The following is a 14,053-nucleotide window of genomic DNA, read 5'->3' as shown; positions in this document are numbered from 1 at the left end:
AAAGCCCTTGGAAGGACCAGATGCTGTGATTGGTAACAGCAATGCCAGGGTTTGAGGCAAGCTGCAAAAGAAGAGAGTCCTGCCAGGGAAGTGTGAAATGCCACTGCAGCTGAAGTGTGGGGACTCAGCAGGGCAGGGCTGCGTCCCCAGGGGATGCAGGAGGAGAGGGGCACTGGAGGAAGGGCAATGGCAGGAGGGACATGTGAGCAGAGGTATCCTGAGGAGAAACAGATGGCAAAGAGAAGGAAGATGCAAAAGGCAGTGAAGCACAAGAACTATGAGAATCACTACTACAGTTTAATTAGAATAACCCAAAAGTCAGCAATATAAGTGTATTAATTAAATTTTATCACCCTGCAGTGCACACAACCTTCAGATGGAGTTAACAGAAACCTACATTACATGCACAGTTCTCTATTACATCATCTGCTTTTTTTTTTTTTTTTAAAGGAACAAATCTGTTAAAAATTCCTTAGTTAGGTATATCACCCTAAATACTGATGCATGCTCCCTTCAGCAGGGCAATGTATGCAGCCAAAAGCAACCTGAAGCTTTATGGAACATTAATAATTAGAATGAGCACTACAGATGGAATTCAGATTTGAAAAAGGAAAAACCTTAGCACTAAAAAATACTTGCCTGAGACTGAAATGGGAACACAGTTGTGTAACCACGAGTCTCATTACCTTCTAGAGGTCACCAACACACAAAAAATCATCCCAGGCATCCAGAAAGTCATTTTACTAGGACATCACAGACATACACTAAAGGTCACTTGAAGCTGAAGTTTCTTGCTGGCTTCTGCTTTGCCATAAAGCAGAACACATTAAAGGAACAATTGAGCTGCTCTGTGGCTCTGGTGCACGTGAGAATTCTGCATCACTATCCACAATGAACAAAGCTGCTGTCTTTTATTGGTTTTTTTTTTTTTTTTTCAGTACTTGAATATCTGCCTTGTAGTAGAAATTGCTTTTGCCTAATGCTGTGTCTGGTGCTTCAGGTGTGGTCTGGCTGGCTTTTTACAGCATATTCAGGAGTGCTTTTCAACCATCCCTGGGCAGAAATGGGTATCAAAAGCAGTGAGTTTTAATGAGCTACATCCAAGTGGCAGCAACGGGGCATTAGCAGCCTGTGCAAACACAGAACAATCTCATCCCTTTTCCATGAGGATGTGGACAGCACTGGGCTCTGTGAACTGAAGTTCTTGTTCACAGATGCCTTGGGGAGATTTGAATGAAATGACACTGAATGGAGTATTTTTGTTTATATAAAATGTATGGCAAGTTTATTTTGGAACAATTCCTATGCAAGGGAAAGGAGGTATATAGCTCTTCTGGGTATTATCTATAGTAACAGAGCAATATAAAAGTATAAAGAGATCCCTGAAGAAAATAATTAGGAAGAAAGAAAGGATAAGAGCAGACAGTGGAGAGGAAAGATATCACCACCCATGGATCCAGAAACAAGAATTGACTGCTGCAGTTTTGATGTTCACTTTTGATGGTCTCAGCCTTCATCCATCAGGGCTGGAGGGCATCCACGGTCGGATAACACATTCAGATCCAGGTGTTAGTGCCCAGGGACCTCCCCTGGAGGGGGAGTTTCCCACTCTCTGTCGCAGCACTGTGGATCATGAGTCTGGGGGCACTTTGGGAATCTTGGGTGGTTTATGGCCAGACAGGACTCGTAGCTGAGCCAGTTGTGCCTTCTCAGAAGGGATGAAAACGCCCAGGTCTGCGTGTGAATGTCCCAGTACGTCCCCCAGGAGGGTGCCTACACCTGAGCCAGGTGTGTAAGGGAGGACATGGGCACGAGAGAAAGCCACACCCCACCTCCACAGGGCCTGTTCCTGACCGCCCCAAAGCTCAGTTTATTGCTAAACAAAGGTTGATTTGTTGTGGCCATCCTCTGGTGGTGTGTGTCCATCCCCCCTGTATCTGGGCAGCTCAGAGGTTTTGCCACCACACATCCAAAACCTCTTCACCTCCCCTTCGGCTGCGGGGTGCAAACCCGGCCTCAGCCAAGCACCCTGGTGCTTTTGCAAATCATTAACCCTTAATGTTTCAGTCCCTCACACGCTGGCAGATTGTTCTGTTTGCACTTTTTCTCGTCGGTAATGAAAGAATTCCCACCTGAGGACTGAGCAGTCAGCGCAATTTCTAAGAAGCTCGTCCAGAACCTGATCCCGGAGGCAACTCCACGAGTGCCCTCTCCAAAAGTCATCGCAGGATTGACTCCAAAAGTCATCACATCATTGGATGGTTTGGGTTGGAAGGAACCTTAAAGACCACCTGGTTCAAACCTTTTGCCACCGTCAGGGACACCTCCACTACACCAAGTCCCTCCAGGCTGGCCTGGCTGCCCTGCCCTGTGTCGATGTGTCCCACACCGCTCCGAGCGACCACCCCGTCTGTCCCCGCTGCCGGCGGCCCAGGCCGGTCGGTCTCACCCTGTCACACCCCACCGCGACCTCCGTGCGCTCCCCTCCCCTCCATCCCCTCCATCCCTCCCTGTCCCCGTTCCGCTCCTCTCCCCGCGCTCCCCTCCCGTGTGCGGCGCTGCCCCGCTCTGCCCGCGGGCCCCGTTCCTGCCCCTCGGGGGAAGGGGCAGCACCGCGGGGCCCGGCCCCGCCGGTTCCGCAGACAAAGCCCCCTTGTCCGGCCGGGACCCCCGGGCAGGGGGCGGTGCCGGGGCGGTGCCGGGCGGTGCCGGGCGGTGCCGGGGGCGGGCGCTGCGCGCAGGCGGCGGCGCGGCCGCGGCTCCTCCCGGGCGCTCCGGGACCGCGGGGACGGGGCACGGCCGCGGGCCGGCCCGGGGGCTCAGCTGCCTCTGGGGCGGCGGCGGGAGCGGCTCCTTCTTATTTATTCCCGTTCTCCGCCTCTCCCCCCGGCCCGTCTGCGCACTCCGGGTACTTTTTCTGGGCTTTTTTGTTGTTGTTGTTGTTGTTTTTTTCTGTTCTTCGGTTGTTCGCGGCGGAGCGGAAGGAGGATGGGGTTCGAGCTGGATCGCTTCAGCGGGGAGGTGGATCCCGACTTCAAGTGCAACCTGTGCAACAAAGTGCTGGAGGACCCGCTGACCACCCCGTGCGGACACGTCTTCTGCGCGGGCTGCGTGCTGCCCTGGGTGGTGCAGCAGGGCAGCTGCCCCGTCAACTGCCAGCGCATCTCCACCAAGGAGCTCAACCACGTCCTGCCCCTCAAGAGCCTCATCCTCAAGCTGGACATCAAGTGCGACAACCACGCTCGGGGCTGCGAGGCCGTGGTGCCGCTGCAGCACCTGGGCGAGCACGCCGAGACCTGCGACTTCTCGCCGGCCAAGTGCCGCAACCGCGGCTGCCGCCAGGTGCTCAACCTGCGCGATGTGGAGGCGCACATGCGGGAGCGCTGCGAGGCGCGGCCCGCGGGGCTCTGCGAGCAGGGCTGCGGGCTGGTGCTGACCCACGGCGAGCGCCGCGCCGGCGGCCACGGCTGCCTGCGGGCCCTGCGCGCTCACGGCGCCGCGCTGCAGGCGCGGGCGGCCGCGCTGGAGAAGGCGCTGAAGAAGGAGGCGCTGCGCGCCGGCAAGCGGGAGCAGTCGCTGCTGTCGCGGCTGGCGGCGGCACAGCTGGAGCTGCAGGTGACGGCGCTGCGCTACCAGAAGCGCTTCACGCAGTACAGCGCCCGCCTGGACGCGCTGGCCCGCGCCCGCGCAGCTTCCCCCGGCAAGGTAAGGACGGGCCCCGCGCTGCCCGGGGTCCCTGGGGATGCACCTTGTCCCTCGGGATGTTCCTTATCCCTGGACGTGCTCCTTGCCCCTGGGAATGCGCCCTGTCCCCGGGGATGCGCCCTGTCCCGTGGGATGCACCCAGTACCTGAGGATGCGCCCTGTCCCGTGGGATGCACCTTGTCCCTCGGGATGCGCCTTGCCCCTCGGGATGCTCCTTATCCCCGGGATGCTCATTATCCCTCGGGATGCGCCTTGTCCCCGTGCGCGGTGCCCGGGGCGTTCCCTATGCAGGGTTTCTCCTAGAGAGCCCATCCGGCTGTAAATCCTTTCAAATAGCTGAGCTTTGGGGTTTAATAGTTGTAATAGGGCGCTTTCTATAGGTATATCTTTACGTGGGGCGTCTATAGGTGCATCTTTCTGTAGGGACGTTTTTAAGTGTGACTGTCGTTGCTGGCTGGACCCCATAAGGTAACTCGCACAGAAAAGTAACAAGGTCGCAGTGTTACTGCTTACTCTTGGTTATCTTCCCCGAAGAAAACTCCAAAAGTGGAATTTCGAGGGCTGGAAATGGTATTAAAGCAGCAGAAATTGACTCCCAGGAGTCCCACAAAGTGAAGCTGCTGTGACCCAATGCTTTCCAGAGCCTGAGCTCACCTGGCATCTCACAGTCAGGCTTCCTACAAAATGCAGCCTTTGGGATTTACTGTGATGTGACACGGACACCTCAGCAGCTATTTCAGGATCTGCAGCCATCATCTTTGTGACATCCAAATACAAGGCATCTGCTGTGTACTTGTGATTATTTTTTCTCAGTGTCACACAGGGTTCTTTAATTAGGAAGGGAAAAATTAACTTGATTTCAACCCCTCAAAATTAGACCATTTATAAAATGACCAGAATCAAAAGCCAGAGCTACAACAATCCCTAAGTTTTAATTGGAATGAGGCTCCCCAGCGAGGGAAGCCCTGGAAGCCAATTATCTTTTAAATGAAGACATTCAGAGTCCTCCCAGTGACCTGGAATGTGCTACCACAGACACAGCAGTATTAAACTGTTCAAAACTGTCAAACATCTGTATTCACACCTCTGGTAATGTTGAGGCTCTAAAAGCTGTGTAAAGGAAATAAAACTTCATGTCAGAGGATCTTTTTGTTTTAACCTTCTTAGGAATCCAGGACAGAACCCATCCTCTTTTCCTAACTCAAACCAGAAAATGTTTCAATACTAAATGAACTGTTCTAACTTCAGGCAGTACTGGGTGTGTGCTGGTCAAAATCCTAGTAATACCATGAAAAAAAATGGGGGGTTCACAGTCATATCAAGGTTGAGGACAGTTCTGTCTCCCCCTTTTCCTGCAGCACTTTGCCATGGCCTGCTGGAGGATCTCTGCTCCCACAGCCTGGCACACAGCTCCGTGTCCCCTGCTGATGACAGGAGAGCCCTGCACACTGTCCTGCTGTCAGAAACCATCTCACCCAATCCCTGCCTCCTCAGCCTTGATCTCCTTTATTCTCCCACCACCCTTTCTTTGTGGCTAGTGCTGATGATGTTGGGCTTGCATCTTTTAGCTCTGTACGGTGTCAGGAGCTGCTGCAATCCCGAGGGCTGCTCCTTCTCAGCTGCAAATGTTCATGGCACATATTTTCAGCTGTACTTCCTATCAGATTTATGGGTCCAGCTGGCCCAGGCCCCTGTGCTGGGTCCAGCCCGGTTACAAAGGGCTGTTGTGCAGTTCTCTGGAGCAGCCACCGGTCTGAGAAGGCTGGGAGGTGTCATGTCACCACAGCCCCGGGCCAGCGGTCAGTCAGCTCCGTGTCTTTCACAGCCTTTTGGGCAGCTGGCCAACACCAACAGCTCTCTGCTGCCCAGCTCCCAGGCAAGCACGAAGAGCAAACTTGCATCTTTGTGACACAGAGAGTTCAGTGAAAGACCTGTGGTGATCACCTCGTGCACGGGATGCTTTCCCTCTGTGCAGGCTTCCAAGTGTGGGGTTATTTTCTCAGAGGCAGTAGCACAGACTGGGCAAGAACACTCAGCAGGATGTGTAAATTTTCCTAAGGGTTATGTCCCTGAACACAGGGATTAGAGGAATGGTAGTGTGAAATAACCAATTTGCTGTCATTATTTAAATAATGACCATTATTCATATTTCATACATTCTCAGATGGAGTAGTTTGGTCTGTGCTAAGCATAAGTAGGCTGAGCACCAACAATCCATAGCTCACAAGCAGTGATTGCAGAACTTACTCTGGGGTGTTCTGGCTCCTCAGTAGATGGAGAAAAGGGGTGTTCTGGCTTTCCTGCCTGATGGCTGCTTGTTGCTGCAGGTGTAGAACCAATCCAGAATAAATCAGATCACACATCCTGTAGGCAAAACAGAAGAAATGCCCACATACAGTTGTGTTTAAATGCTTAGTCAAAGGGGAAATACCATATTGAGTGACGTTAGACCATTCTTTAAAGACCCAAATTCGTGATCTTTGGCAGCTTTGGAGGCCCAGGTGGGGATTCACCTTAGCATAGACCTTGTTTGTAATACTGGATGAATCACAGCTTTGCTGTGCTTTCATCAACCATTTCTGAGGTGAGTTCGATAACACCCCCATAACCATATTGAGAGAAGACATAAATAATTACATTTTAATATACTCACTCATCTGTAAGCATCTCACAATTTTATAAGCCCCTTAGGCAGGTAGATGTGCCTTAAGTGACCCCAGTTGTGTTACCCATGTGTGTTATCACTGAGGGAGCACTTCAGTTTTCCTGTGTACAGTTCCAAGGTTTATTCAGAGAATGACTGTTTGTTCCTTGCTGGAAAGAGGAGAGGCTTACTGAGGATGAGCTTGAGGAGGGAGTGGGAGGGAAGGTGGAGTGTCTCCGTCAAAATTAGTATTTCCTTCCATCACACATGTCCATCCTGAAATATCAAAGTCTAAACAATCAAGAAAAAGACTTGTTCAATTCAAACAAGGCTTAATCCTTGGTGAAACAGAGCCCTGTGCACACCTCTTGATAAGCTGATCTGGTCAATCCCTCATTTACACAGCCAGCAAAGTCCTTTGGGAAGGAGCAAGGGGAGAGGGAATCAGAAGCAGTTGAGAGCCCAGGGTAGAAGCCCTTCTGCTGTCCTGGCAACCAGAGACAGGAGCTGACTTTAAATGGATCAGCCAGGCAAGAACCGGTTACGAGCTGACATTCAGGACCTCTGTGGTGGTGGTGGCAAAGATTTGAATTCTGTAAGAGCCAGATGAAGTGCTCTAAAGCAAGATGATGTGTTTTCCTCAAGCAGGATGGGCCAGGCAGGTCCTGGCAGCCTTTTCACCAGTGAAGGAGGAGCTGAGGTGCCTCCTCGGGTGAGGACAGACCTTCCTAGCCACAGCACTACCAAAGAAATCAGTCCTTGCTATCTAAAGGGAAAGGCAGTCTATTAGCTGCACATTACTCAGCTAGGAAGTACAGTAATTTCAAGAATTATGTTTAAGAGTTCTGTTCAGCTGTGGGAATACAAGATGCCAGGAAGCATCAGGTCTGCTGCCGGAGCAGCTGCCGGGGCAGGGCTGGCCCCTGGCCACCACATTTCCACAGTTACCTCACTGTTGAATGACTGCTCTGCTTGGAGGGGGAGAGAAAGGCAGAGCCCTGGAAAACTCATTTGCATCGTGGCTTCCTTGTGAAGAGCAGGGGAAGGTTGTTGAAGGAGTCGTTGAGAGCTGAGATGTGGCTGTGCAGAAGGGACCCAGTGTCAGAGCAAGGTGCTGCTGCTGCCTCCCAGGGCCGGGCACTTCTGCACCCACAGCGGGGCTGCAACGTGACTGCTGCCATGGGGAGCATGGAGACACTGCACAAAGCCACCAGAAAAACCTGGAAATGTCTTTAAAACCCCTGTGGACAGAAGTACTTTTTCAGAAATACCTGCAGAAAGCTGCATTAGTTGTTTCTTTCCCCTCACAACCCGACTGGTTTGATCCCACCTGCTTTAATACTTGTTCAGCCAGGTGTAAAAGTGTCAAATCAAAGCCTCATAAGGAGGCTTTAATGAAAACAGGCAACTCTAATTACTGAAAGTGTCTTGAGAGCAATGTTGTAATTGTTTTTTGATTGTTGTAATTGATTTGCCTTCCTAAATAGGGATAATAGAAGGAAACAGTCATGCTAGCATGTGCTTGTCTTTCACATCCAGAACCATCAGTCCTTGAAAGTGGTCTCACAGGACTGGAAATTTGTTCCTTGAAATCCTGTCTGAGGTCTGGGTCTGTAGACTTGCAGGGAAATAGATTTTACTTCATTTTTCAGTTCTCTTCTGGGTACCTGGTTCTCACTGCTGCCAAGTGCAGGCAGATTGGAACGAAACCAGCCAGAGTTTGTTCACGTTCCTCTGTATCGGGTCCAAGTCTATTTATGAGTGGATCATTGGGGAGGATAATGCTCAGAAAGTGACGTGGAAGTTGTGAAGCACGTTTCAGGTGGGGCTGCTGGTGCAGCTCCCCAGCAGGAGCTGGGAGCGTGCGGTCAGTGGAGCTCTGCCAGCTCACCCTGCCAGGGAACTGGGCTCCCTTATCATCCCCACATCTCTGGGAGTAATTCAGTAATCCAGGATTACTCTGACATTTTTTATGACTTTAATAGACGTTAATATTTGATTGGCAACTTCAAATTGACATGTTAGAAGAAAAAGGCACAAACTAAAACCATCTGCCTTGAATTACAATGTAACTGTTGCAATTTTTGTCATTAATTGGTTATGAAAACCAGACTTTTAAGATAACTTCCTCAAACTTTTTTTTGTGTTCATAACTTTTTCACCCCCTGGATAAAACAAAGAAAATGGTTTTGGAGGTACAAAATTTCATCTGTATCTCTAGATGCACACACTGATCCTATTCTGATCTCTAAATGTTGTTACTCAGAGGGCTTTTGTTGTGCTCTGCTGTAAATAACACTAGATTGAGACTGAAAGGAGAACATTGTGAATATTTAGTTGTCTTTAACAGTTCATGCACTTAGTTTTGTCTTCATAAAAGTTAATAGGCCTAAGTAGCATCCCTGTGTCAGAGAGGACATTTTTAGGAGTTTGTAGTTAGGAACAACTGGGGTGAGAGACCAGGATAACAGAGCCTGTTCACACAGCCCCCCAAATATTACATGTCCTTCCATAATGTTGCATACTGTTTGTCCAGAAAACTATTCACTGCAGAATTTCATATTTTAGGGGATTAACATAATGATTTTCAGTGATGGGAGATTTCTGTTTTGCTGGTCTTAAAATGCCAGAGAAAAAAAACCATGCACAGCAGGTGCTGTGAATAGCAATTGCCATCTTGAGCCTTTGGCAATATTTGTCACAGTTCTGTTTAATGCTGTTTTCTAAAACTCTGCAGAGAATTTTGTGTTTGATACTGTTTAAAACAATGTCACTTAAAACAGTGTCACGGAGTCCGCAGGAGAGAGGGGCAATGCAAGGCTCCAGTCCTGAGGTTCAGTCACCCCCAAGCACTGGGAAATCAGAGAGTCTGACTACTGGAAACGTGGAGTATTTTACATAACACATCACATATGACTGGGTCAAGTAGTTGCAGGAACCAGCATTGCATATAAACCCCTTCTGTTGCTGTTAAGTGTCTCAGTGTAGATCTCAATAAAAAAGACACATAAATCTTGGGGGAGGTTCTGCTGCTGGAGCTCAGTGGGGTGGCTGGAGCAGCCACTGGGAGCTGCAAAGTTATGCCAAACATTTGTCTCTAAATTACAAAGGGATTTTAACAAAAATGAGAAACCAACCCAACAAAAAACCTGGGTAGAAGTGTTACCTGTGCTGTTTTATCCCCCAGACACGATCTTTTTGAATGTGTTTGTCTGTTCTTTGCAGGGTGAAGAAACTAAAGCACTGACTCTGGTCCTTCACCGGGACTCTGGATCTCTTGGATTTAATATTATTGGTGGCCGGCCGTGCGTGGTATGTTAATTGTTAAAATATGTCTGCCCTTTCCAGTTGGGAAAAGCATGTAGGTCAACACTTAGAGCAAAAATGTTGCTGACAAGCATTTGGTGCCCTTGGGATTCTTTCAGAGCAGTTCTTCCATTGAGGTTGTGTGGATGTCTATTGACCACGCCGCCTTTTCTCTCGCTGCCTGTTTGTTCTTGCATCTCATCACAGCCAGCACCACCAATCCCAGTGCAGTGCCACTCCCAACATGATAAAACCCACGGTGTCTCTTTCTCAGACCCTACTGCTGTGAAGTTCATGGGTTGAGAGCCACAACTTTAGCCCCTTTCATTAAAAAAAAACCAAATTATTTACTCTCCTTTCCAGCAGAGATCCAGCAGCACTGTGTGCAGGTGAAGGGATGGAATTTAAACAGCTTGGTTTTGAGTTCTGTGATTTCAGCAGATGTTTCCTGCACCACACACTCACTAATGTATTTTTTTGGGATGCTTCTTGGCCGGAGCTGCTGCATATGACTTTAATTACATCAAGGAGTGGATTATACCTTGTCCTAGTAATTTAGAAAGTATTCAGAACTACTTCTTGGCTGCTCAGAAATCTGACATTAATCACAATTTATTCCTAGTGAATTCACTTGAAAGTTATTCTTTCTTTAGACTCTTTCAAATTTCTGAGACATTGCTGTGTAGAAGCACAATACACAGAAATATGAAAATACCTCGTTAAGTGTAAGGTGTTTTCATGGGTTTATTTTCAAGTCTCCAGAGCAAAAGCTGTGCAACTAAAAATGAAAATTGCACTGTTGTCTTATGTTTGATGTGCAAGCAGGCTGTGTCTCACTGGATTTTGCTGTGAGAATAATTGTAATGACAGTTACTCCTGAGCTGGCCTAAGTCAGAGGAAAATGATTATCAAGCAACTAATTTACCTAATGGAAGCCCATCCCTGGTTGCTTAATCTTTCAAAATCAGAGTATCAGGTGTTCTCATTAGCACAAAGCAATTCCATATTAAGACATCACTAAGAATATTTCTCTCAAATTACTTGCCCTGCTGTGACATGGACAAGCTTCAGCTGAGGGCAGATGAGAGGGACAATAATGTGTTTTCCTTTTCATCTTTGAAGGACAATCAGGATGGCTCATCCAGCGAAGGAATTTTTGTTTCCAAAATAGTTGACACTGGGCCTGCTGCTAAGGAAGGAGGGCTGCAGATCCACGACAGGATTATTGAGGTAAGAGAATACACTGCCTTTTAATAGTGCAGGCTGCAGCTCAGGCCCTCACATTGCACATTTGCTGTGGCTTTGGGAGAGTGGACCGCGGTAAGCACTGTCTAGAACATCTGTCTGTGAAAATATGCTGGGCTTGATTCAGTGCTGACCTCCAGGGCTTTAGGTATAGTCCTTCCCTAAATATAGAAACCAGATTATGGATGGTATGTGCATGTCCTGACTTTCTGAGGCGCTCGCATCTCTCTGGTATGCCATAGATAGTTCTTTTTTAAGCTGTTGGAAACTTGGAAGTTATTTAGTTAAAACCATATGTGAAATATCTCTGGTGTAAAGCATGATGTTATTTTTCTTGGTATTTAAGTTTTGAGCAGTCAGGGAAAATTCCGCTCTGTGATTTCTCTATGGTTTATCATAAACCTAAGTAACTCCTTTAATGTTGTTTGTGAGTTCTTACATTACTCAGATTGCAGTCTGAATTTCTCCTCATTTTGCCAAAGTCTTGACCTCAATAAAAAGCTCTTCCTGTGAAGGAGATGGTTGCATGAAACTTTTCCCTAAATTTGCAGCGAGCAAATTTCTTTTTTTTTTTGGGGGTGGGGGGGGAGAGAGAGCAAGAAAAAGTTTCATTTTCATGAAGCCATGCAGCTGACGGTGAGTCAGTTCCCATTGTTTGGCATTTTGCAGTTAAAGAAAAAGTCTTCCTCACTGTCTTATTTTTGTAGGCTACAGAAACTTTGAGAGTCTATTGTTCAAAAAGATAAGTGTGGTGTTTGTTGCCAAGGATATCATGGAACAGCCAGTTTCTCTAAGTAATGGAATTCCATTGCTCTTATGTTTTGCAAATGAGCAATAAACAGCTGTTAAGGATTTTCTGTTGGCAGGGGACAAAGTGTATTTGCTTTTTCTGTACTGTTATGGCAAATTGTATTCACAATCTAGTAAGGGTATAAAATATTAATTAAGTTTCTTCATATGGGAAAGAATGGAGCCACAGTAGCAGACCTATAAAAAGATAAGAAGCTGAGCTGTGAAATGATCCAGAGTTGCTCAAACCCTGTGTGTGATGTAAGATAATTGCGAAAAGGTCTGGACAGTTTTGTGAGAACTCTGATTTTGTTTGAGCTGAAGGTTTCCCATAAGCCTGAATTTCCCCACAGCCTCCTTGGAAAGCTGACATCCGTTTCTGAAGTAGTGCACAGTCACATAAACCAAACAACTGTATGAAAACCAAAACTCTGGGAGATCAAATGCCCCTGGGTTGGGAAATGTCCTGGTGCTGGTTCAGGCTCTGTGAGTTGTGGAAGTGACCCTGGCTCACAGTGCAGGGACCAGGGCAGCCAGCCTCCATGGGCTCTGCACCATCTGCTGCCTTGCAAGGGACCTCCTTCCTTCTGACTTTAGTTTGTGCTCCTTCCTTACTGCTCCCCAAGCTTAGTGTTGGTGCAGGCTGAGGAATGAGTCCCAGTCAGTGTCCAGAGGAGCGGAGGGACACGAGGGGACAGGCTGGGTGAGCTTTCCTGCCCTGTCCCCTCCCTCAGCAGAGCCATGCCTGTGCCAGCACTGCTTGTGCAGAGCCTTGTGCACAGTTCAAGCTGCATTTTCAGGCAAGAGAAGAGCCCAGAACAAAGACATTAGAGGGATCTGTTGGATTAATAACACTCCAAGGGTAGCAGGAACCCATGTGTTGACATGGGGCTGGCATGTGTTGACAGCTCTTGTTGTGCTGACCACAAACTCATTGTCATGTTCACTCTTCTCACCTCTAAATATACACAAAATGCTGATGAAAATGGAGCACATTGTTTCCCAGGGGTTGGCTTTGGGTGCCTCCAGAGCAGCATCACTCTGGATCAGGGGTGTCCTGTTGAAGCAAGCCCTGAGTGGTGCCCAGCTAATGGGGTTTGATTCCCATGGTGGAGCAGTCTCCAGGAGTGCTAATGGAATGCTTTTCTAGATAAATTCATTTGTTTCATGCAGCCCAGCCACCACAGGCATCCAGTTCACAGCACTAGACTGGAGTGCTCTAAAAGTGAGCCCTTTAAAATACAGGAACTGTGGACACCAGCTCCTGAGAGCAGCTGTTTCCCTGCAGTTCCTTGCAGTTTATATTTAGCACATTTTATCTAACCTTGCTCTGGATAAGGAAAAAGGGGATCCCTCCTGCATCAAGGCATCTAAGTGACCTTTATCATCCTAACATCTAATTATCTTAGATAATTTAAATACCTGTAAACAATCTAGGTGAGAATTAGTAATGGCCATTGGTGCTGTCCTTCTAGAGGCAAGTTTTTTTTATAACCTTCACACTGTCAAAGTTTTGATTTGGGAGTTTGACTCAAAAATTATTTACAGATGTAGCTGTAACTGGGAGGACACAGCTGGAGAACTTGGCACAGAGCAGAGAGCATCCTAGCAGGTCACATTTGCTTTCAAAGGCATAAAAAATGGTGAGGAAAGATGGCAACTTACTTCCCTAGAGCTGAATTTAGCTATCTAGAGCTCCTTTAACTTGTCCATTCAATAATAAGGTTTTATGGATCATCAGCATGATTCTTCCACAAAGAATTCTTATTCCAGTATAAGATGCTGAGCATAACATCTCCCTAATTAATTCCAGCATCCATCACAGAGAATTTACAATGAAGTAAAACACAAATCATTTGATTTCCTTTTGGAAAAGGTTTCATTGCTGCAGATCTTCTGGTGGATGTGTTTTGGAGCACATATAAAATAAGAGCGTCACTTCTCATTTTCAGAACTGCCACAACATTTCTAATTACTGAGCAGGCTTTTAGGCAGAGTGAAATACAGACACATCAGGGAACTGTTCAGGGCTGATAGCAGAAGCATTTTTTTATTGTTGTTTGCTTGCAAATTCTATCCCCTGACAATTTGATCCAGAGATAACCTTGGAATTATGACAGAGATAAATTTTTAAACATATTTTCCTTGTGTAATTTGGATTTCCTGTTCTGCATTTTTCAGAAGGTTAAATGCAAAGTTAATCAGGTTTAACAATTGACTTGAATTTTCTTTAAAAGCAATTTTTTAGCCCTTTTCAGATCATTGAAATAAGTAATGGCACTGTGAGGTCTATTTTGCTACTACTAAATGATAAAAACCAAGATGAATGTTGCATGGTCTGTACTACTCAGTCATCAGAGCAGC

General features: G+C 47.5%; 1 protein-coding gene across 1 annotated transcript in view; it reads left to right on the top strand.

Moving 5' to 3' along the window:
- Window positions 1-2,819: 2,819 nt before the first annotated feature.
- Window positions 2,820-14,053, top strand: part of PDZRN3 (PDZ domain containing ring finger 3) — a 130,625-nt gene continuing 119,391 nt past the window's right edge. The window contains exons 1-3 of the mRNA XM_036391138.1: window positions 2,820-3,705; window positions 9,575-9,661; window positions 10,778-10,885. Coding sequence (XP_036247031.1) covers window positions 2,989-3,705; window positions 9,575-9,661; window positions 10,778-10,885 — 912 coding nt within the window. The 5' untranslated portion in view covers window positions 2,820-2,988. The remainder of the gene's footprint in view (window positions 3,706-9,574; window positions 9,662-10,777; window positions 10,886-14,053) is intronic.

The sequence above is a fragment of the Molothrus ater genome, chromosome 11 (genome assembly GCF_012460135.2).
Source record: "Molothrus ater isolate BHLD 08-10-18 breed brown headed cowbird chromosome 11, BPBGC_Mater_1.1, whole genome shotgun sequence".
NCBI classification, from domain to species: domain Eukaryota; kingdom Metazoa; phylum Chordata; class Aves; order Passeriformes; family Icteridae; genus Molothrus; species Molothrus ater.
Note: the sequence above shows the minus strand (reverse complement) of the source record. Positions and strands in the feature narration are given on the sequence as shown.